The 20693-nt window shown below is 53.9% G+C and overlaps 7 protein-coding genes across 7 annotated transcripts; 4 read left to right on the top strand and 3 right to left on the bottom strand.

The window, feature by feature from the left end:
- Positions 1-582: 582 nt before the first annotated feature.
- Positions 583-2146, bottom strand: G647_03185 (uncharacterized protein; the record flags this gene model as incomplete). Its single annotated transcript, XM_008727531.1, has 2 exons — positions 583-2036; positions 2107-2146. The coding sequence occupies 2 exons, from the start codon at positions 2144-2146 to the stop codon at positions 583-585; spliced, it is 1494 nt and encodes a 497-aa protein (XP_008725753.1).
- A 1052-nt stretch (positions 2147-3198) lies between these two features.
- Positions 3199-4485, bottom strand: G647_03184 (uncharacterized protein; the record flags this gene model as incomplete). The annotated part of the gene is made up of 1 exon (XM_008727530.1): positions 3199-4485. One exon carries the CDS (start codon positions 4483-4485, stop codon positions 3199-3201), a length of 1287 nt encoding a protein of 428 aa, XP_008725752.1.
- Positions 4486-5572: 1087 nt separating this feature from the next.
- On the bottom strand, positions 5573-8420 carry G647_03183 (NAD+ synthetase; the record flags this gene model as incomplete). The annotated part of the gene is made up of 9 exons (XM_008727529.1): positions 5573-6121; positions 6223-7118; positions 7179-7288; positions 7392-7447; positions 7592-7619; positions 7685-7917; positions 7969-8075; positions 8136-8172; positions 8289-8420. The coding sequence occupies 9 exons, from the start codon at positions 8418-8420 to the stop codon at positions 5573-5575; spliced, it is 2148 nt and encodes a 715-aa protein (XP_008725751.1).
- A 970-nt stretch (positions 8421-9390) lies between these two features.
- Positions 9391-11961, top strand: G647_03182 (uncharacterized protein; the record flags this gene model as incomplete). The annotated part of the gene is made up of 1 exon (XM_008727528.1): positions 9391-11961. One exon carries the CDS (start codon positions 9391-9393, stop codon positions 11959-11961), a length of 2571 nt encoding a protein of 856 aa, XP_008725750.1.
- Positions 11962-14811: 2850 nt separating this feature from the next.
- G647_03181 (uncharacterized protein) lies at positions 14812-16165 on the top strand (the record flags this gene model as incomplete). The annotated part of the gene is made up of 4 exons (XM_008727527.1): positions 14812-14860; positions 14913-15000; positions 15050-15598; positions 15655-16165. 4 exons carry the CDS (start codon positions 14812-14814, stop codon positions 16163-16165), a joined length of 1197 nt encoding a protein of 398 aa, XP_008725749.1.
- Positions 16166-16592: 427 nt separating this feature from the next.
- On the top strand, positions 16593-17519 carry G647_03180 (uncharacterized protein; the record flags this gene model as incomplete). Its single annotated transcript, XM_008727526.1, has 1 exon — positions 16593-17519. One exon carries the CDS (start codon positions 16593-16595, stop codon positions 17517-17519), a length of 927 nt encoding a protein of 308 aa, XP_008725748.1.
- Positions 17520-18474: 955 nt separating this feature from the next.
- G647_03179 (eukaryotic translation initiation factor 3 subunit D) lies at positions 18475-20359 on the top strand (the record flags this gene model as incomplete). The annotated part of the gene is made up of 2 exons (XM_008727525.1): positions 18475-18682; positions 18741-20359. The coding sequence occupies 2 exons, from the start codon at positions 18475-18477 to the stop codon at positions 20357-20359; spliced, it is 1827 nt and encodes a 608-aa protein (XP_008725747.1).
- Positions 20360-20693: the final 334 nt, after the last annotated feature.

Raw genomic sequence — 20693 nt, 5'->3', positions numbered from 1 at the left:
GCGATATTTAGGAGTCTACAGTAGCTCAGGAGGGAAAACGTTTGTCGCGTTCATCCATTGAGGTTGAGCCATCGCAATTGCCCCGTCTGCTCCTAACCATCATGTCCGAGCTGGATCGAAGACCTGGGACATCGGCGTCTTGAAACGGATATGCTCTCCCTCTCGATGAATCCCTGCAAGTATTGCCCCTGCCGCCGCTCTGCTGTACTGGTGTTGGTTGAGCGCTGTGGTGACTCCTTCCGAGGGAAAATACTGTCCCAGACACTGCGCCGCCTCCGGATCACGCGGCTGACCAAGGCGACTTGGTTGTATCGCCACCATCATAAAATTCTCCAAGAGTTTGGAGTGGGGTATCTCTGAAAGAAAAGTGTCATGAACGAATAATAATATGTTGTATGTTGCTGGAGGTATTTTTTACAGGTTGAGCAAGGGTCGTCACACTCAGAGGATCTCCGGTTTATTGGACGATCGTTGTGAGAGGACTTGATTCGATGGTAGCATCTCACATGTTGAAACGGGTAATCGTACTGTGGTCCACGACCCGCTGGTAAAGGGTAATGGTGAACTGGCCTGGCCTACTTGTCACTGGCGCCACCCTGGTGCATCATTGTACAAGAGCATGCCTGCTCCTGCACCACCGGCTCCGCCGCCGAGCGGTTTTCCGGTTGCGGGATCCATTCCGAGCTTCGTTCGTAGCTCCTCGACTCTCTCTTTCGTGCGCCGGACCTTAGCCACAACAACCTCCAGCTTTTTCATAGTACTCTGCTTTCCCAGATCTTCAAGTTCAGGCACGAGGTCGTAGAGTTCAGCATATGAGCGAGCTGTGGCGTCTCGCCGGCGCTGTTCAGAGTTCGTATGGTTTGCTTTTTTCTGTTCCAGGCTGAGTGGAACTCTAGTAGAAGTACTTTTCTGGCTGGCACTGGATTTCCTAGGCTTCGGCGTCGGTCCGGCCGTCTTCTTCCGAAGTGGCTTTGAAGGGGGTGCTTTCGTGTGTCGGGGTGGGCGGGGCTTCGAGCCTGGCCATGGCGCTGGAGAAGGTGACCTTGGTTGTTCCATAGTGTCTTCGTCTTCTTCTTCAGCCTCGGCATCTTCATCTTGTTCCGGGGTGCCTTGAATATCAGGTGTTCCAGCTCCGTGGGGTGTCTGTGGTTTGCTGTTGGAAAGTGGAGTCGGTGGTTGTGAGAGAGGAGCCTTTGTCTCGGGCTTGACCACAGAGCGTTTCCTACGAGGATTAGAATGAGGTGGGGAAGGTTGAGTTGACCCAGCATGTTGAGCAGGGACGACAAATCCATTACGAGGCTGCTGATCTCGGGCAAAGTCATCGAAATTCCTCTTCTTGGACCAGTTAGGACTTGACGGTTGGGTATTTGGCTGGGTATTGGGCTGAGTTGTGCTCGCACTTGTTGGTTCGAGCCAGTCTCCGAGGGGATTGGTCATTTGTAGGCCTTGAGGCAGATCCGGGTCCATCGGATTATGGGGAGCAGCATAACCACTTGATTGAAAGCGCGTATCGGTGCCAAAGCCCATGCCGAGGCGAGACTGGCTCGGTACATTCATTACGTTTTGCGTGGGAAAGGTTTGCTGCCATCCTTGAGTGTATGCCGGTTGCATCGAGGCCGCGGAGTTGAGCTGGGCGATGAGTGGATTGTGGAATGCGGGATCGGTGTACGCAGCACCATGCATGCCACCAACGAGGACGTTTGGATGCGTGACTGTATTCATATCCTGTCCCAGCAAGGTATGACTGTATGGAAAATCACCCCCGGTCAGTTGGTGGGGATCCATGCCATTCCCTTGGCCCAGCGCTGTGTCTGAACCCACAAACATGGGGGGCATATCGAAGAACTGATCATGCTCGGCTGGCAGGTTGAAGTGAGGATGGCCGAGAGATTTGTTGGCGGCGGCAGTCTGATCGAAGCCTTGAAGGAAGTTGTCCAGGTCTTGGTTCTCGTGAGCATTGAGGAGGGGTTGACCTGGAGGAGGGCCCGGGGTCATGAACTCGGGTAGTCCGATGCCATGGAGGTTTTCGGGTTGATCTAAGCAGAGACGTAAGCAAATCCGTTGTCAGACAGGGCAAGAAACATGTAAGAGAGGTGCAGGTCATACAGCCGAAAGGGAAGTATTGTTGTCCGCCATGGGACGACATCCTTTGGGTTGCCAACAGTAATCGAGCCCCTCCTCCACCTCTTCCACCAGGCTGCGCCAGGGCAGCCTCGACTTGTAGAGTGCGACCAGTTGTCGGAACACGAAACGCAATGTGGTGGTGGAGTAAAGGTCGCAGCCTCGTTCGGTCAATAGGCGGGGGTGAAGAGTCGAGGCTGAGGCAGAATGATCTGCGCAGAGTAGACCGAGGGACGCGAGATAGGTGAAGGAGGAAGGCGAAGCGAGCGTCAGACACTCGAGAGCATTGCGTTGTTGCAAAGGTCTCGAGCGAAGGTGAAGGTGAAGGCGAAAGCGGGAGTCAGTTGTGGTGGAGTTTCGGGACCGAAGTTCTGTTGGGAAGCGATGACAAGATGGGGAATGGGCCGAGGAGCTGTTGGAACAGGGCCAAAGAGGCGAGGAGACAGTGATGGTGGTGCAGAGAGCCACAGGCAATTGACAGTATGCACTGCTGGTGGCCAGCAACGATTTGAGGGCAATGTGAAGTCAGGTCAAGGCCAGGAAGCGAAGCATTGGAATTGGAATCTTTCACATGCGATTTGCAAGTTGATGGCCAGTTCAGATTCAGTTGCAGGTGAAAAACAGCAGCGATGCTCAACCGTCCTGCATGAGCCTCGTCCAGCCAATCAGGTCTCGCCAAGACCTGGCTCGTCCTCCACATTCAACGTGCACAGCCAGTGGGCTGTTCACGTGACCACGCCTCCCCTGTTCCCCGCCGCCGACGATCTCAAGTGTCGTGGCACGTGAGTGTCCTAAAAGAAACCTATAACTCAATGGAGGATATGCTAAGACTACTCCCTCACGGCGCAGGCCGTCTAACTATATATATAAACCGGTAATCTATTAATACTCGTCACGGTCCTTAACACGCTGCTAAGGCGTCATTTACCTTCTTATGACCGTCGCAGACCACATGCGCCAGGCCTCCAGTCACGAACCCAGCGGCGCCAGCATCAGCTTGTATGCAAAACGCCCACCTTAATGCCAAAGTCAAGACCAATACGTACCCAAAGAACCATCAAACAGACAGCCGTTTCTTCAGCTTCGTGTAAAACCCCATACTCCGTGTGCTCCATCAGCGCCCTTCCTCTCCCAACAACCACTCAGGTTCGTCCCCGGAGTCATCTGCACAACCACCTGGCCATCGGCTGCTATCCAATGCATCGATACCATCCCTGTAAGCTTGTCCGATTGCCAGAACAGCATGAACCAGATGTGCGCAAGAGTCTCGCCCCATGTGAACACCCTGATCCTCCAGAGACTGTCATCTGCAGAGTCTTTCGCGATCCAGGTACCCCAGCCGACTTTTCCCAGTTCGATCGTCCTTGCAACATTTTCCCATGCCTTGACGAACTCATCTGCCGTCCAAAGTGCGTGTTTGGGCGGGTTGTTGTCTGCCACATCATGCTTCCTGCGCGCTGTGGACCCCAGCAGTTTCAGTGTCGGCTTTGGGAGTGTCTCCACTAGTCTGACCCAAAATTGCCAGTATCCTCGCTCCAGCACCTTGACGTCTCGCGCAACACATGCCGGCCGGAAATGGTGCATTTGTGGTGTGAACTTGTCCAGGTCGTCTGTGATATGTGTCGTAAAGCTCGACTGGCTGCGCTGCGGCAAGAACTCTGGGAGAGGGCGCACTTCGTCAGGCCGTTGCCGGACGCGATTTGCATATGGCCGTGCCCTCGCTATTGTCGACACCAGAGGCCGCTGCACGGGAGCTTCCACCTGGCTCGCCTTGGAATAACATGACGATGGGATCTCTGTGCGAGTGGCCACCGGTGTGGGTTGTGACTGGAAAGGGTCGTCGTGCACTGGGCTGGAGGTTGGCGTGGGATAAGAACAGGACGCCCGCCGTTCTGGGGTGGTCAGATCCACAACAGATGGAACCGGCGACTGATGAGACTCGATTCCTTGTTTGCTCGGGCCTCCGTGGATCAGCATATGCAACGGCGATACAGACTGTGTGGACTCGGCGTCACCTGTGGCAAGAACTACACAGCCAGCCCGAGCATTCTCATGAGATTTTGCGGAGCAGGATACATCGTGCTTCTTCCGGCTGCCCGGAGGTACGCGGTCCATACACTCGCTGTCAGCCCTCTCCATCCGTACCTGCTTCCTCTTCTTGCCAACGTTGGCGAGAAATACGGCTCTCCCGCGTTGACTCCGGTCTAATCGGAAGGGCGAGCTGAGAAGAGATAGATCCGTACTCAAGTTTCCTCCAACGCTTGTCTTGTCGGGAGCCAGGTTGGGGTTGCACATGGAGAGGGTTTCCGACTGAGCGCGTCCGTGCCCTCTTCCAACAGTTGACGCGTAGACGTAATCGGCCATTGAGCTCAATTCAGGAGCAGTTCGCGGGCGAGGGAGATTGGGTCGAGCTGGCCGCGAGCCACTGTTCTTTAGTCAGTCACTTCGTTCGAACATGAACGCATCTGTTGCATAGTGACAGGCATGTTCCTATCATTTATTACCTCAAGGCCAAAAACACATGATAATTATCAATACGCGACAAATCACAGCCGGTTGGGCACCAACCTGATCATTGCAGACCCATCACCCTCTCGGAAATTCACGTCAGGTGAAGGAAGAGCCTCGCATCCAGATACTCGGGTGATAATCGCTGGTCGGAAATCCAGCACGGATCTCGCAATCGCCACGTACCGTTTGTCATCGGGCGCCGTACTCGACGCCGTGACATGGACCAGCAGCTCGTGTTCGCCTGGTGCCATTGCAATGGGAATCTTCGGGCGTGCTCATGTTTAGTGAATGGCAATGTGCTTCATCTGAAAGGCACAAGGGTTGGTGGCCACCGCTGACACAAAGACTTTGCCCCACGTAGGCTTAATTATTTGACTGCATCCGGTGACACGCGATTTGCGTGCGTCACTCGACTGGCGCCGCCTCTTCACGAATCGCGGAAGCACATGTTGATGGAGCAACGAGTTCACAGGTTGTCCGGGAGCTCTGTGCGGGAAGATGGCACGGCGCTCTGCAAGGACCAATGTTCGCAATTTCAAATCTCGCACGAACCAAGAAAAGCGCGTCACTTTGGTTTGACGCGACTGACCACCCGTCTCCGCCCTTTCACCTGGACATGCCGGCGACCGAGATGTCCGCCAAAGTTATCGACCTCATAGACGGGTGGCACCTTCACTGTCCATCTAAGGCTGGGGAACAATTCAGGGTGCGATGGAGCTGATTTGCCTACCTCCTTCGCTGTAACGAGTAAGGGAGCTTCTCCATGCGATTCGAGTCTATCACGGAGCACCCTGCAAGAATCGCTACGACTTGAGAAATCCTGTGAGCCGTAGAGACAGTATCGTATCTGGGCGGATGTCATCAGCGGTCGGCACTATGCAGCAAAACGACGTTCTACAAGGAAGCGCCAACTGGAAATGTACTGTATTGGGCCAGTCGTTCATTTACTCTCACCACCTGACCTGTTTCTCAGCGTCTTGTCCAGAGCGTCGGCGTGCTCTCTGATCTTGTTGAACTGCCACGGCCAGTCAATGACATACAGAAACGGCCTGAGATCATGGCGGTTGTCGTCAGGATTGTATGCACTCATGTGCACGGCGGGTGTTAGAACCGTGCTCTTGTGTCGATTCATGGCGTAGAATCTGAAGAATCGTTGCACCTTGGTGGCGACCTGGAGAGGTCCATAGCCGAGATCCTGCCATTCGACCAGCAGTCTCAAATAACAGGACCATGGGCCGAGTTTTTCAACCTTCCGCAATACTCCGAACGTACTGAGTTCGTCGTATGTAAGACCCATTTCGTTCTCAGATTCATCGTCCTGGACCCCTGCCGAGAGAGGAGTGAGTTCGGCGCTGGGACGTGCGTCGATGAATTCAGAGATCAGCGGCATGTTCCACTTCTCGCGAGCCCACGCCAGAAATGCTCTCGCATCGGATTTGGATATGCTTCCCAACGGCGCGATATCACCAGATGAGCAGTCGTACTTGGTCTGCGGTCCTCTCAAGTCGTATCAGCAATGCCGTCCTCGAACACAAAGGAAAACCGAGACCCATGTCACAGACCTCAGGTGTGATTCGGGCAAGCACTTACCAAATAGCCTCTTAAGGCTTCGTCGACATTGGCGCTTGAGAGGACAAGCAGACTTGCTCCAGCTCTCGGCCTCTTCCGAGCTAACGTACTCAGTTGGGCCATCTCATACGCAATCACCATCCTGTTCCGCGCCTGGATATTCTGTTTGGCAAGATTTTCTGCAGCTGTGCCTCCTTCCACTTGGAATCTCGGCTTGAAGTCCAAGGCTTTTTGCACAATGTTCTCGTGCGCAGTCACGGTCTCGTCGATATTGATATCCGAATGATACGCGCCTATGCTGCTGGCCAGCCTCTTGGAACGCGACCTCGTTTCGTCTCCGCTGTGTTGGGTTCCCATAAAGGATGTATGAAGCAATCTCTGCACAATTTCCTGCGGTGTGCTAACTGTAAGGTCTTTCTCGCCAGTGATTCGACGGAGATCCGCTAGCGTATTGTCCTCTCCAGCATTGATAGACTGTAATACGACATTGGCCATAGCAAAGACAAACAGAGCCACAGTCGCGCTATCCAGACCTCCCGAAAGCGCAAGAAAGTACCCGCCAGCGTTTGCCCGGGTGAGGTACTGCCACAAGAATACAGCTTCGGCCATGTAAATCTCTTCCATGGGGTCCAGAATCTTCAGAGGCACACCCCGCGACAGTTTCAAGGTTTGGGAAAAGAAGATCTCGTCGGCAGGACGTGAGAGACTGAGGTCACACCCGATTCGTGGGTACTCTGGTTGAGCTGCAGCTTGAACATTTCGCGAAATGCTGCTCCGGTAGCTGCGGACCTCCTCGAGATCGATTGTCGCGGTGATGACCTCAACGGGCTTGAGAGAGAATTGCGTAGATTGTTTGAGAACACGACCATTGCACAAAATCATGGATGAGCCGTCAAACATCATCCGGGCCTCGCCATCTATCCTTGGTTAGAGTCATTGCAACTGCAGCGGATTTGGAACGCAAGATTAGCCCTCACCAACCCCGGTAGCATTAGCGTAAACATAGATGCCTCCCAGTTTACGGGTGCAGTTCTGGATCAGGCTGAGTCGGGTGTTAAGTTTTCTCAATTCGGCATGCGAAGCGCTCCTGTGGTACTCTCAAACGCCGTATCAGCAATCTGATCTCGGGAATACAGAAAGCATCAAGACCAATATCCCGGGCATAGGATATGACTTTGTTAAGAACGTACGAATTTACTATGACCTCGACCCCGTTGAGGCCCATGTTCGTGGACGGATTGGATGGCTACCCACACGTTAGTGGCTCCTGACTGTCTCTGTCGAGTTGGAGGGACCTCGTTCAGGCATGATGACCGAGAGCTAATCGACTTCAAGCACGCCGAACAGGGTGCGTGCGGGATTCTAGTATAAGACTTCGGTGGGTTCTTACGGTAAAGAGCTCCTCGCACGTTTCGCACCTAGAACACCGAGTGTAAGCACTCGAAGAACTGGCTACAGGATCAAGGACCATTTAGAACCTTACCCGACCGAAGTATCCAATGTAGAGAGCACGGCATCTCCGATGGGTACCGTCGCCTGTCCTGTAATATCGCTGATGACCTTCTCGAGGTAGTACGTCTCAGTGGTCCTCTCTTTGACCCAAGCCGTAAAGTGTCGAGCTTCACGGTAGAGACCGTCGTTGGCAAGGCTCATTTTCGGTCGGATGAGGAAGATTTTCTTGTATGTGAGCAGGATGCGACAATTGTAACGTACGTTCTGGCGCGGAGGTGTCAGCAGGGACCGGGGCATTCGTAACTGGTTGCCTACCCTATGCCTCACGCCCATGCCGACGTCTACAAGCATGTCCTTGCATATAGGGTCGTTCAGGATCTCTGCGACTACCTCCCAGCTGTGAAAGAAGGTGTCGGACTCAACTGAAAGTCGGAGTCAGCATCGTGTATTATGGCTGACGGTAATCGACACGCTCGACTTACGATGGTGGTCGAGGCATCCATAGCCAGGGATCTCCAGCTATTACAGGTCAGCTTGCGTTAGCTAGCAGCTATATCGATGCTCGTCCTGCACCGCAGGGAATCCACGCTGTGCCATCATATAATCGCAGTTTCACAATAAGTTGATAATCGTACCTCAGGCCCGGTACGTAGTTTAGCCCCTTCCGATTTCGCGACCCGTATGCTTTCTAGAATCCTCTGGAGATTCCCCCGAAAGTCGAGGGGCACACTGGGAAGGGTGGCACTAGCAACCGTAATGAAAGGCATGCTACGTCGTATGCTCAGGTGCGGGACTCGGCTGTCGGATGTGAAAATTGTGCTGGATGGCAGCTGGATCAAGCGGAAGCTGGAGCGAGCACAGTAGAGGTCGGAGAATTTGTTGTTGTAGAAAGCTCAGAAGTAAAAACAAATAGCTAGGTAGACGGGTAATTAACCAGTGATCTGACGTGTAACTAGATGCTGCGCTTAGAGGATTGCGCGGCAACGACGAAAATTGCAACGAAGGGTCTTTGCCCTGGATTGATCAGGAAGTTCCGGTGAGTCACAATGGCAGCAAGGCCAGAGGACTGATATTCGAGATCACAGACAGGAATGGCACGATTGTCTCCATGTTAGAAAACAGCGCAAATGCAAATGCTGGAAACTATTCCGATTCAGATGCCAAGACAGAATCTTAGTTGTCGTTGAAAAATTGTCGGATTGGCAACTTAGCCGAGAGAGGCACGGGAGGGGCAGCCCCGCCGACACTCGACACTGGAGAGAATCCACGAGAGGGCTATCTTCATCTGGACCACAAAAGACGGGTGATATAATCCAACAGGGGTCGAGCCGATCGCCAGCAAGAGTGAGTGTTGATTCGGACCGCGGGGTTGCCCCATTACCAGCACCGCTGCTGCTCACGAGTAAACCTACATCGCCAACCTCAGCTCATAGCAGTCGTAACCTCGACCGAGATGGTCCAGGACAAGGCATTGGCGAACGGATTAGACCCGCCAGAGGACTCGCGGCAAGAAATGAAGACTGGGAATTGCAGGTTTGGGGAGCAAGATGTTAGGAAATCCTGGCGGGGCTGGTGAGGCTGCAGCCTACTTATGTACCTAGATTACACAAGAACGAAAATCCTAATTGCCATTTACGTGTCGATCCTAGAGGGTCAGCGAAGACTCACTGAGAGCTATCGCAGACCTGCTCCGCCTTGTCCTCATCTTGGTGCTGAAGACCACGATGCCCTCCTACGATGAATCATATCCCGCTGCCACAGGCTCCAGCACTTGCCCACATCGAAATCCCTCTCTACGAAAGCGATTCAAACCCTTATCGGTACACTCAACCGTGGTTGTCCTACCCAGCCAGGCATGGCTTCGGCTTCATCACGAACCAAGTTTCTGATGAGCTGCATGAATACCCTGAACACTTGAGGAGCAATCTCGCCGCATTCGTCCAGTCATGGTTGTTCTTTGGTGTCCTGGAGGAATTTCTCGGCGTCAAACAAGATCGTGACGAATGCATCGTCACTACGGAGAAAGGTCATCGACTTATTTGCACTTCCCATCTCTGCGAAAAACTCGATGCATGGCAGACCAGGGTCAAGCAACTTGATGGCAACCAGCAGCTCGAAATCCGGGCCGGAATTGACCAGGTTCTTGGTCACATGGATTCTATGCATGAGACTCTCAGCAGGACCACTGTAGACATCCTTCAGACTCTACAGACTCGCAGTGGCTCCTACCACTCCGATCTCCTCCCCGATGAACTCAACCTTTCACTTGATGTCCTTCACTACACACTCTCTCTGGCACGCAACGCCGTGTTTCTGGACACCCCTCTCTCAATCCAGACCTATACCAAATCGCGACTCGTCCATGATCAACTTGCAAAGAATGGATGGTGTCCAAGTGAGGTCTCGCGCTTAAACCAAGCGTGTTCGGTTGTCAGCGGCTACTTCTCCTCCAGACTCGGCGTCCTGGGATCGTCCACCATCCACTCCAAGTGCTCACACTGGCAATGTGAAGCATGGCAAGTCGATGAATCAAATTACCGAACGAAGCACGCCAACACATTGTGCGGCTGTACCTTTGTAGGGTTGCCCACCGAAAGGATTGCCGAGATCATTCGCGTCAGCCAAATCCCATGTCTTCGCCTTGACCGCCACGGAAACGGTTTAGAATTGGTTGCGATTGATCCGAGCGCACCAATTCGCTTCACTGCTATTTCGCACGTCTGGGCTGACGGGCTAGGTAACCATGCCGCCAATGCCTTGCCCCATTGCCAAGTCCGGCTGATTCAAGAACGGGTCAACATGATAGCAAACCTAGGGAGCAAGCCTCTTGCTCCCTCCGACAATCAACCATTCTGGATGGATACTTTGTGCATCCCGGTTGGGAGCGGATTCGAAGCCGAACGAAATACGGCGATTGCGGAGATGAAAACCATTTACAGAGATTCCGGAACGGTGCTTGTTTTGAACAATGAATTGAGTAGTATCTCCGTTGATCGCAGCCCTTGGGAATTGTCCGCGCGCATTACGCGGACTACTTGGTTTCGGCGTCTTTGGACGTTACACGAGGCTGTTTTGGCAAAGAAGACAGTCTTTCAGCTCCAGGACGGCTCGGTTGACCTTTCGGAGCTTCAAACGATAGTCCAAGGATGGGACAACTCGTCGAAGCTTCAAGATCTGCTGTGCCGACTGATATTTCGAGAAGCCTGTCAGCCATACTCGAAGCTCCTTTTGTTCAAGTCTAAGTCACTCTCCACCCGAGTTCAAGATATCTGGACCGCTGTTCAGTGGCGCAATACGAGCTACCAAGAGGACGAAACGATATGTCTCGCCAACATGCTTGGTCTCGATCTCTCTTCAATCCTCGCCGTTAGCCGGTACGAGAGCGAGGCTAAGATCAAACGAATGAAAGCGTTCATCCTTCTCCAGAAGTATTTCCCCCAGGGCTCGATCTTCCAAGGTGATTATTCCGATTTAACGAGACCGTCTACAACAGCGCTTGTCGGGTTAGAATGGGCACCCCAGTCGTTCGTCTTTCGCACGCGGATGCCGGCTCTTGAACGGCCTGACACTCACCTTGCCTTAGCCGATGAGCTTGGGTTCCACGTATCATTAGTCGCTCTCATCCCGGACAAAGGGTGGGATGGCTTCACCCAGGCACAAATGAAGTCCACACTAGTAGGAGATTTGCACCAGGCGTTCTTCATGGTGCCTTTGGAATGGGATTATTTCTACTCCGTGTGCTGGGACATGGACCGTGGACGTTGGAATCTCGTCAACTCACTGCGCGACGAGACCTTTCCTGCTCTCATCCTCCAGCAAGACATTACCTTGGTGACGGATGAAGACCTCGACCTAGACGAAAGCGGTGGTTGCAGGGACGGTTCCTCCATGACTCGCATGTTCGACGGCGACCTGATCGCGGAAGAAGCCCGAGAAGAAGTGCTGCAGGAGATGATGAGGGAGGCCCGGGGAGAAACGGTCGAAAAAGATTACACACCTTACGAGCGTCGAATCTTCTCAGCCTCGACTTCTGCAATCGTTGTCGCCGCCAGTGCCATGGACGTAAGCCCCGATACCCGTAACTTGACAGACTCACTTCAATACAAGCATCCCCGCGGGAAGAGTTCGAATCCAAATGTCGCAGTCGAGTACCAGGCGCGGATCATCCAGCACGTTGAAGTCAAGAAAGAGATGTTCTCGACGTACACCCAAGCGGCGCACAGGCAGGTGGGAGGACATGATGAGTTTACGCATAGGATTAATTCATGTGAGAAATGGTCGGACAGGGTACGGTGGTGTGTTCAATAAGTGGGTGGCATCCATCATGGGGATGGCGTGGACAAAGCAAGCCGTCTGTGGGGTGAAGGGTTGTCTCCTCCGCGCAGGGGGTCTCCGCCGAGCTCGGATATGGCTTGGTGAGGCGATGGCATTGTCAGGGAGGCGAATGAAATCCATCAGGCGTGTCTGTCAATGTGGAAGGCAGATTTATGTGCAAAGGTCGACTCCTAGGTTTACTGGTCACAAGATAGAAAGTCAACCGATTCGCTCAAGTCGACCGGTGATTCATCCTAACGGGAGCTCAGTCTGGAAACGAAAGGGGCGTTCGGTGAAGCCAGCTTTGGCGACTGTATCTTCTCATCGTCAGAGTAGCAAGAGGGCGTTCCCCTCTTTGGAATGCTACTGTAGGAGATCGGGTCCGTCATTTCCGGGGACAAATACACCCAGTTTTGTAGGGAACTGTCAACACTGCCAGCAATCCAACGTGCAGATAGGTTCGCCCGTACCGAACTTCAGACACTTCCCTGGAGATACGACCAATTTGTTCAAGCATAGTTGATAACTCGAGGGGTTGTTTGCGTGTCCGACGTTAGCTTAAGGTACGCTTACAAGTTACAAGCCTGCGTGTGGGCGTGGCTAAACAACTGCCTGAGCCGAGAGTTGGGAGCTCAATCTGGCTCCTTTCGCTTGACTACCTATGGAGTACACAGTACTCCGTACAGTAGGCACATACGGTATACTGTGCGTCCCGTGTGGACTTGGAGCAGTAGCGAAGGAAGGGCCTTGACTTGCGTCAAGCTGAGCGTATTCGCTGCATTAGGCGAGAGTGGGCGAGCTAGGCGAGTCCTTCTGGGGCCTAGGCCGATTCGGGCTCTGTCTGGCGGCTGCCTGGACGCATTTGTAGGCTCTGGGTTTGGCGCTCTTCGACACAACAGGCGTCAGATCTCTTCTCTCCAGCCTCATTACCGTTCACACCGTTGTCCGACTACTCGTACCTGAGTTTCTGCCCTTTTGCACAGCGGCAGACCCAACCCTAGCGCAATGCTTGGGGTGATTAAGTCATCGTACTCGAGCCCAGCCTGGTGCCAGAGTAAGTGAGGCTTCCGGACGTGTCAGCATCGCTCTCTATTGACTCGGCAGACGTGCGGCCCACATGGTTGGTCCTCGTGTTCTTTGCCTCATCCTCTCTCCCCGGCTGGGGCGAGTCGCTAGCGAGCCGTGCAAAGCTACCATTGTGGCTGTACTCGAGTACTTGAGAGGTCACCAAGATGTTCAATTGATCTGTTTGGCGACGCACGACATCATATCTCTCGGGTGCTGACTTGCACAGCTCACCCCCCAGCGAGAGGGAACCGCCCCTTGCACTGCCATGTATTCGTTCCTCGTAGGCGCCCTCGAAGCTCAGCATATCCGTCGTCCACGGAAGTACACGTTCATCTTCTACAGTTTGCACGTCCGATTAGATTCACCTCGCACAACCCGCCTCCACCGTCCCCTTCCCTGTTCCCTAACTGTGCGACGCTACACCGCTTCCCTGCACATCCTCCGACAACCAGCGCAACCCTCGCCAATCCATCATCATCCCTCTTCTTGAGAAACCTCCGGCCACTTGCTCCCTTCCGTGACACCACAGGCGAGTTGGAGAGCCGCCACCAGCGTGCCTTGCCTCGAGGTGGAATAGTGCAGCCGCCGCTTCAACGTCGCAGCATCTTGCCTCGATTTTGTATTACCCGACTATCTCCCTTTCTACTTGAGCCAGCAGGGTTGAAGATTTGCTCCAAAGAGTCTGCCCTTTGCCGTTCGGTGCATCCGGTTTCAAATTGGACATTGCCGCATAACCACGAAGCGCAGTCCCCGAATTTGTGAATTATCGCCTGGGAGCCGGTTCCGCCTCCTCTCGTTCGTTCCATCCTGTTTCACTTCTCAACCGAGAAGACACTGTCCCGCACAACACCCCACGAACAAGTCGCTTTCAGCGTCCATCCAGCCGCCGTCGGCCCGTAAACTTTGCTGCCATCGACCTGGCCGTGAGATCCGTAACGCTTAGGTCGCACAAAGCCTGGGCTTCCACGATCAGCAATCTTGTCCCGCGATAAAATCTGCCCGTGCGCTTCCACCTCTCTCGCTCTAGTCACGACAAATCCTCCGCGTCGACTTTATTTGAAGCTCAACCCCAGGCTTGTCTCATGATTCGTCTCGGGACGGCATACTAATGGCCAATTGCTCACCTCACTTTCTCCGCCAGAGTGTTTTGCCTTCTCTTCCGGTCTAGGCGATTGCGTGGCTCTTCTGAAAACAATAACCGCGCTTTCCATTCTGGACCGACTCAGACCGGCTGCCGCCCTCTCCGAGCTTCATTTGTGGGAAAAGTCCCAATCGGAACGAGACTGCAACCTCGCTACTGCCCCGGATCTGCCTTCGACAGATTGTGCATCAAGAAGCAGTCGCCATCGTCAAGCGCACTCGCACGACGGAGACTATTTGTTATTTTGACATCGCACCCAAACCACAGGCACCCCGCCATGCAACAATCTCCAGACATGGACCCTTCAGGTTGGACAGGTCAAGATTATGCGCAAGCCGCCGCCTACAGTGAGTCTCATATTCTCTTTCTTGCACCCTCTTTGCCTGTACACCCACTTTGGTGAAATCGCCTGTTTTTTAGTTCACCTGCAGACCGAGGTTTCCAGCACCCACATCTTCTGCCGAATGATGGAACGGAGTGCACATGTTCCTGTCTCCTGGCAAGGCATCAAATGCTGCTGGACTGGTCAAGACCATAGCATCGCATCAGGTCGTCTTGGCTGGGTCGCTAATGAAGTGCGAATCTCAGACAGTGGAACGCCCGGGGATGATGGCAGCCCAGCTGGCAATCTCAACATGGGTTATCTGAAAAATTTCGGTGGAATGCAGAAGAAGATTACTAGAGGTGTGAACTTCCCTCCCTCTCACGAACGAACTCAGCAATAACCACTCTATAGACGGGCAACCTGCCAAGAGGCGAGGCCCCAAGCCCGACAGTAAGCCGGCACAGACACGACGGCAAGAGCTCAATAGACAAGCTCAAAGGTACGTCCCTGAACTGAAACTGGTTTGAAGATACTGACTAGATTCACAGAACACACCGGGAACGGAAAGAAAATTACATCAAAGCCCTGGAAATGGAGCTTGCTCGACTTCGAGAAATCTACGTTCTGGAACAGAATACTCGTGATTCGACCATCCAGCAGCAGAAACTGATCATCGGGACTCAGCAACGAGAGATCCAGGGGTTGAGAGAAATCCTTGCATCTCGAGGAATTACTTTCGAGAACGAACTGGAGAACCGCAAAGCCATGATGACGATGAAACCGAAACGAGAAGAGAACTCGATGACCCCAACGTCAATCAGCACCTTGAGTCCGCAGTCAGCTGGAAACAAATCAGCCGGCTATGGAGCAGTGGGACGCCCACCGGGTTCGGCAGCAAGCGGGTACTCTCCTCAGGCATACTTGAGCAGCGCTCCCATGAGTTTGTCCGGCCACTCGCCTGGTACCACACAGTATGCAAGTTCGCCGCAAGGACCAGATATCCAAGAGTTTTCCATCAAACAGGAAGACGATGCGACACCCGACATGCCTGGAATCTTTGAAAAAGAGCCGCAGTTGGGCATTGACTTTATACTAAAGTGAGTTTTGAGCCTGTGTTCTCCCGCTTGACGCTGTCCTGACTGGTGATTTCAAGGCTCGAACAGACTTGTCGGGACCACGAGGAGTATCTCGTGCGACGATCAATGGACTCACCCAACACCGAAGAAGAGGCCCTCTTTTCCGGACATGCGTTGATGGCCAGCTGCCCGCCCCCGAGCCATATTGAACGAGTGCCGGCGCAACAGGGAGGTCTGCAGCCAACATACGAGCACAAAGTGCCCGATGCAGAGTCGGTGCAAATCTTGAATAACCTTCTCAATCTCAGCCAGACCTTGAAAGGTAGCGCCATCCCAAGTGGACAGGTCACCCCTATCATGGCTCTGCAATCGCTCAAGGGTCACAGAAACTATGCCACTCTGACTAGAGAGGATGTGTTGTGCATGATTGAATCCATCAGAAGCAAGGTTCGATGCTATGGCTTCGGCGCTGTGATGGAGGATTTCGAGCTGCGTGATGCCTTATCTAGCATATTCGCAACCAAGCCGGAGACGTACGATCAGCTGGGCACGGATTACACAGCTGAAATTGACGAGATGTACTCATGATAGCGCCCTGGATCTCGAACTGCTCGGGGCGGACAGGTCTAAGCCTCAGCATGCTGGAATCCCCCAGGTGGCTGTCTTCATGAATTGGACTTGACATGAGCGCTCTCCGCCATAAGATGCATGGCCAAGTATCCGGTCGCCAGGTTTTCTCACGGGATAGGACTGGGACTTTTGGGACTCCAAGATCTACAAGCGGTAATGGATCAGCATGAACACCAGCATTCGGCGGGGCCACCGAGCCACCTATGTGGGATGTCATAACTCACACGTTCGGTATCCGAAAGTCGCCGACACCGAGTCGATCATCACTGTTGACCCAACGGGCAGCGTCATTAGATTCTTGACCTATCTACATCTCAGTCACAGCCAAAGTCACCCAGTTAAGACAAGACCAGCTACCACAGCGACTTACAAGCCAGCTCCCACCATGCCAGAACTCATAGTCCTCACGTGTGCCTCGGGCCGTCAATGCAGCGCCATCATCCCTCACCTCTATTCCAACCCACAATACACGCTTCGACTCGTTGTCAACTCCCCGTCCTCTCGAGAACGTCTGTCCAAGCAATGGCCAGATGCCGAAGTCATCCAAGCAGATCTACACGTCCCAGACGAGTGCGCCAAGATCGTGACTCGCGCCACGACCCTCCTCTACATCGGGCCGCCTTTCCACCCGCACGAAGTCACCTTCGGGATGAACATGATCGACGCCGCCGTGCGGGAATCGAAAACCCAAGCCGCACCATTCAGGCACTTTATCTTCAGCTCGGCCCTCCACCCCGAGCTCACCAAGCTAGTGCACCACTCCCAGAAGGCCAGAATCGAGGAATATCTCACCGAATCCGGACTGCCGTACACCATCCTGCAGCCTAGCACATTTATGGACAATTTTCTTGGTCAGCTCATTAACCGAGAGGAGTCCTCGAAGGCGGACCCCACGTTCAGAGCGCCGTTCAACCCGGACGTCCCTATGTCGTTCTCCTGTCTGGCCGACCACGCCGACGTGGCCGTTAAGATCGTCCAGGAACGGGACCCGCATCTCTACGCTACGTACCAGCTTGCCAGCACCCTCCCCATCACTCTGCGCGAGTATGTCGCACAGGTTGGTGACGTGTTGGGCACGACGTTCGAGATTCAACCACTACCATTCGAGCAGGCGGGCAAGATGTTCGTGGCTTTGACGTGGGGGCAAGGTCAGGATGTAGGTCAGGAATTCAAGGACGGGCCGGAGCGCATGCTGTTGTACTACGAGAGTCGCGGGCTGTATGGGAATCCGGGCGTGATGGGGTGGTTGTTGGGTAGGAGGCCGAACACGCCCGCGGACGTGGCGAGGTTGAAAATGGAGGAGACGAAGTAAGCCTTACCGGGTTTCGGAGTGCGTTTTGTTCAACCCGACGCTGTGTCATGTAAAAGAAGCGCTCGGGTTCGATATGGTGCGATCCCGTGTCGAGGAGAGCCGCGCAAGGTCCTGATGCTGGAGGCAGATTCGCCGCATCGCAAGTCTCGTTTCGTACTGGTCATCTTATGTCGTGTTATGCCGCGTGCCCTAGTTGGAGGTCAACTATTATCTGTTATCTAACAGTGTCTTGGGCGTTTCCCGCGCGAGTATGGCTGGTTCCTTGACTCGACGACTGATCAATGTATATATATATGTAAGTAAATGTACACGTGCATGGGCATTTACTGAGACGGATAAATTAGTGGTAAGGCCCAGCAAGACAACCACAAAATACTGTAGCGTCTGCGCGGCGAGTATGATGCCCTGTTGTTTCCCGACGTCCTTTAGACCACAGCATCGGGCTGCAAAGAAGAATGAAAACGGGGCTGGACGAATCACGTCAAGTATACACCTTTCAGCTCAGATTAGTCCTTTACTATCACTACTCAGCATCATGTGCACAATTACCTTTAACTTGCCTCGACGTGACTCCGTCCCTGAGCACACCATAGTTGAAGCCAAAGAAACTCCATTTTGTTATCCGTAAGTCCACAGAGCTCGGCTTCGGCCACACAGGATCCTGACCCTGAAAGCCTAGAGCCGGGCGAGTTCTATCTGCTGGGGCTGATTGTATAGATGCAATGTGAGGGATCGGTTCAGAGCGCACGGCGGAGGAAACGGCCATGCGCAGGAGTCATGGCAGTGCCGTATACTTCACCGTATCAGCGCTCCTATCACTGTACTCCACTCGATAATGCCAAGATTTCATTTGCCAATTTTTGGTGTATCGCATCGCAATCGATTATTGCTGGCCGCCACTGTTTGCTCGCTGCTCGATAGGTCGGTGATTTCTCCTGTTCAGACCATCGTCAAAATGCCTGGAATCAGTCTCGCCGAAACGATTAGCTCACTGAGCGTCAACGACGAATGGGGTCCCGAAGTCACCACGGCCACAACCCTGGATGGCGTTCCCTACGCCCCATATTCAAAAAGTGACAAACTCGGCCGCATGGCCGACTGGACACAAGAAGGCAAAGAAGGCCGAGATCGAGGTGGAAGACAGTATGGCAGAAATTTCAGAGGTAAAAGAAGAAGCCTCGTTTGCAAAGGCTTGGCATGGGACTGACATGATTCTTCTAGACCAACAAGTCTACGGAGCGGGCACGTCCTCGCTATTCGCCGTCCAGTCCGCGGAAGACGAGGCCACCTTCTCGGTCGTTGACAACACCAGAGCAACCACCAAGACCAGAGGTTTCGGACGAGGCGGAGTGACGGTCTTCCGTGGTCGCGGCCAGCGAGGGCAGGCTCAGCGTGGCGGCAGAGGAGGCTTCCAAAGAGTCGGACAAAACCAGAGGACAGGCCAGCAACAAGGCCAATACTTTGACAACAGAGGAGGCCGAGGTGGACGAGGTCGTCGATTCGGCTGGAGGGATTACGACAAGCCGCAGCGAAATCGTGACGCCTCAGTCAACATCCGGCCGGACTGGATCATGAAAGAGGAGATTGACTTCAACAGACTGGCCAAGCTGAATCTCGAGACCCCCGACGGCGAAGATATTGACAGCTACGGGTTCCTTTACTACTATGACCGATCGTTCGACAAGCCTCCGGTCAAGAACACGGAGCGAAAACTCCTTTCCCTCGATCGCGCCGCCTACAACGTGACCACCTCGGCCGACCCAGTCATCCAAGAACTCGCGGAGAAAGACGAAGCCACCATCTTCGCCACCTCAGACATCCTCTCGATGCTCATGTGCGCCACGCGGTCCGTCTACAGCTGGGACATTGTCATTCTGAAACACGGCGACAAGATCTTCCTGGACAAGCGCCCCGACAGCTCGATCGACCTCGTCACCGTGAACGAGAACGCGGCAGACGCACCCCTAGAAGCCGACACCTCGTCCACGCCGTCCCAACAACAAACCGGCGTGAAGCCCGACAGCATCAACACTCCTTCCAACCTGGCCAACGAAGCAACCATGATCAACCACAACTTCGCCCTGCAAGTCGTGATCGAGAACTCCAACTCCAAAGTCGAATTCCCCCACCCGAACCCCTTCTACAGCGCGTCCGAGGAGACCGACCCCTTGGCCTCCAAGGCGTACAAATACCGCCGCTTCGACATCAGTCTGAACAACGACGAAGAACCCATCAACCTGATTGTGCGCACGGAAATCGACGCCGCGACCAAGAACAACATCTCCGGGGAGGATCAATTCCTCGTGCTCAAGGCGCTCAACGAGTTCGACCACAAAGCCCAAGGCAGCGGCGGTGCCCTGGACTGGCGCACCAAGCTGACCTCGCAGCGCGGTGCCGTCGTCGCCACCGAGATGAAGAACAACAGCTGCAAACTGGCGCGCTGGACCACGCAGGCCATCCTCGCCCGGGCCGATCAGATGAAACTCGGCTTCGTGTCGCGTGCGAACCCCAAGAGCGCGGCCAACCACGTCATCCTGGGCGTCGTGGGCTACAAGCCCCGCGAATTCGCCAGCCAGATGAACTTGGGATTCAGCAACGGGTGGGGCATCGTGCGGACGATCGTCGATCTGGTGCGCAACTTTGCGGACGCGGCCGATGAGGAAGACGGCGGCGAGACCGCGGGCCCGAAGGACCACAAGTACGTGCTTGTCAAGGATCCGAACAAGCCGGTCATCAGGCTGTATGAAGTTCCGCTGCATACTTTTGAGGACGAGGACGACGGGCTGGCCGGTACCGTGGGCGGCGATGATGGAGCGGGTGAGGACGGCCTGGACGAATAATGCAGGGACTGCGAGACCCGTTGTCGCGTGATTGCCATGCTCCTGCAACACCGGCATGACAAGACGGGCAGAAACCCGTCGAATACATGGGGGCATGCATGAGATCTTATGTCTCGGAAAAGCTATGGAATGGCCCGTAGATAGTGGCACACGATAGAAAGTCACGAATTGCGATGACCGGAAAGAAGAAGAAAAATGAGTGCCATGCATGCTGTTGAAACGTTTATGTTTACACTCCATATCCGAGACTGTTTCTTTTCATGATAACGTGCTTAGATCCCCAGGCGCCGTGCTATTTTTCAGTATCTTACAATAAAACTGTCCAGACATGAAT

Source organism: Cladophialophora carrionii (genome assembly GCF_000365165.1).
Source record: "Cladophialophora carrionii CBS 160.54 unplaced genomic scaffold supercont1.2, whole genome shotgun sequence".
Lineage (NCBI taxonomy): Eukaryota > Fungi > Ascomycota > Eurotiomycetes > Chaetothyriales > Herpotrichiellaceae > Cladophialophora > Cladophialophora carrionii.
This window is presented reverse-complemented; position numbering and strand designations above follow the sequence as displayed.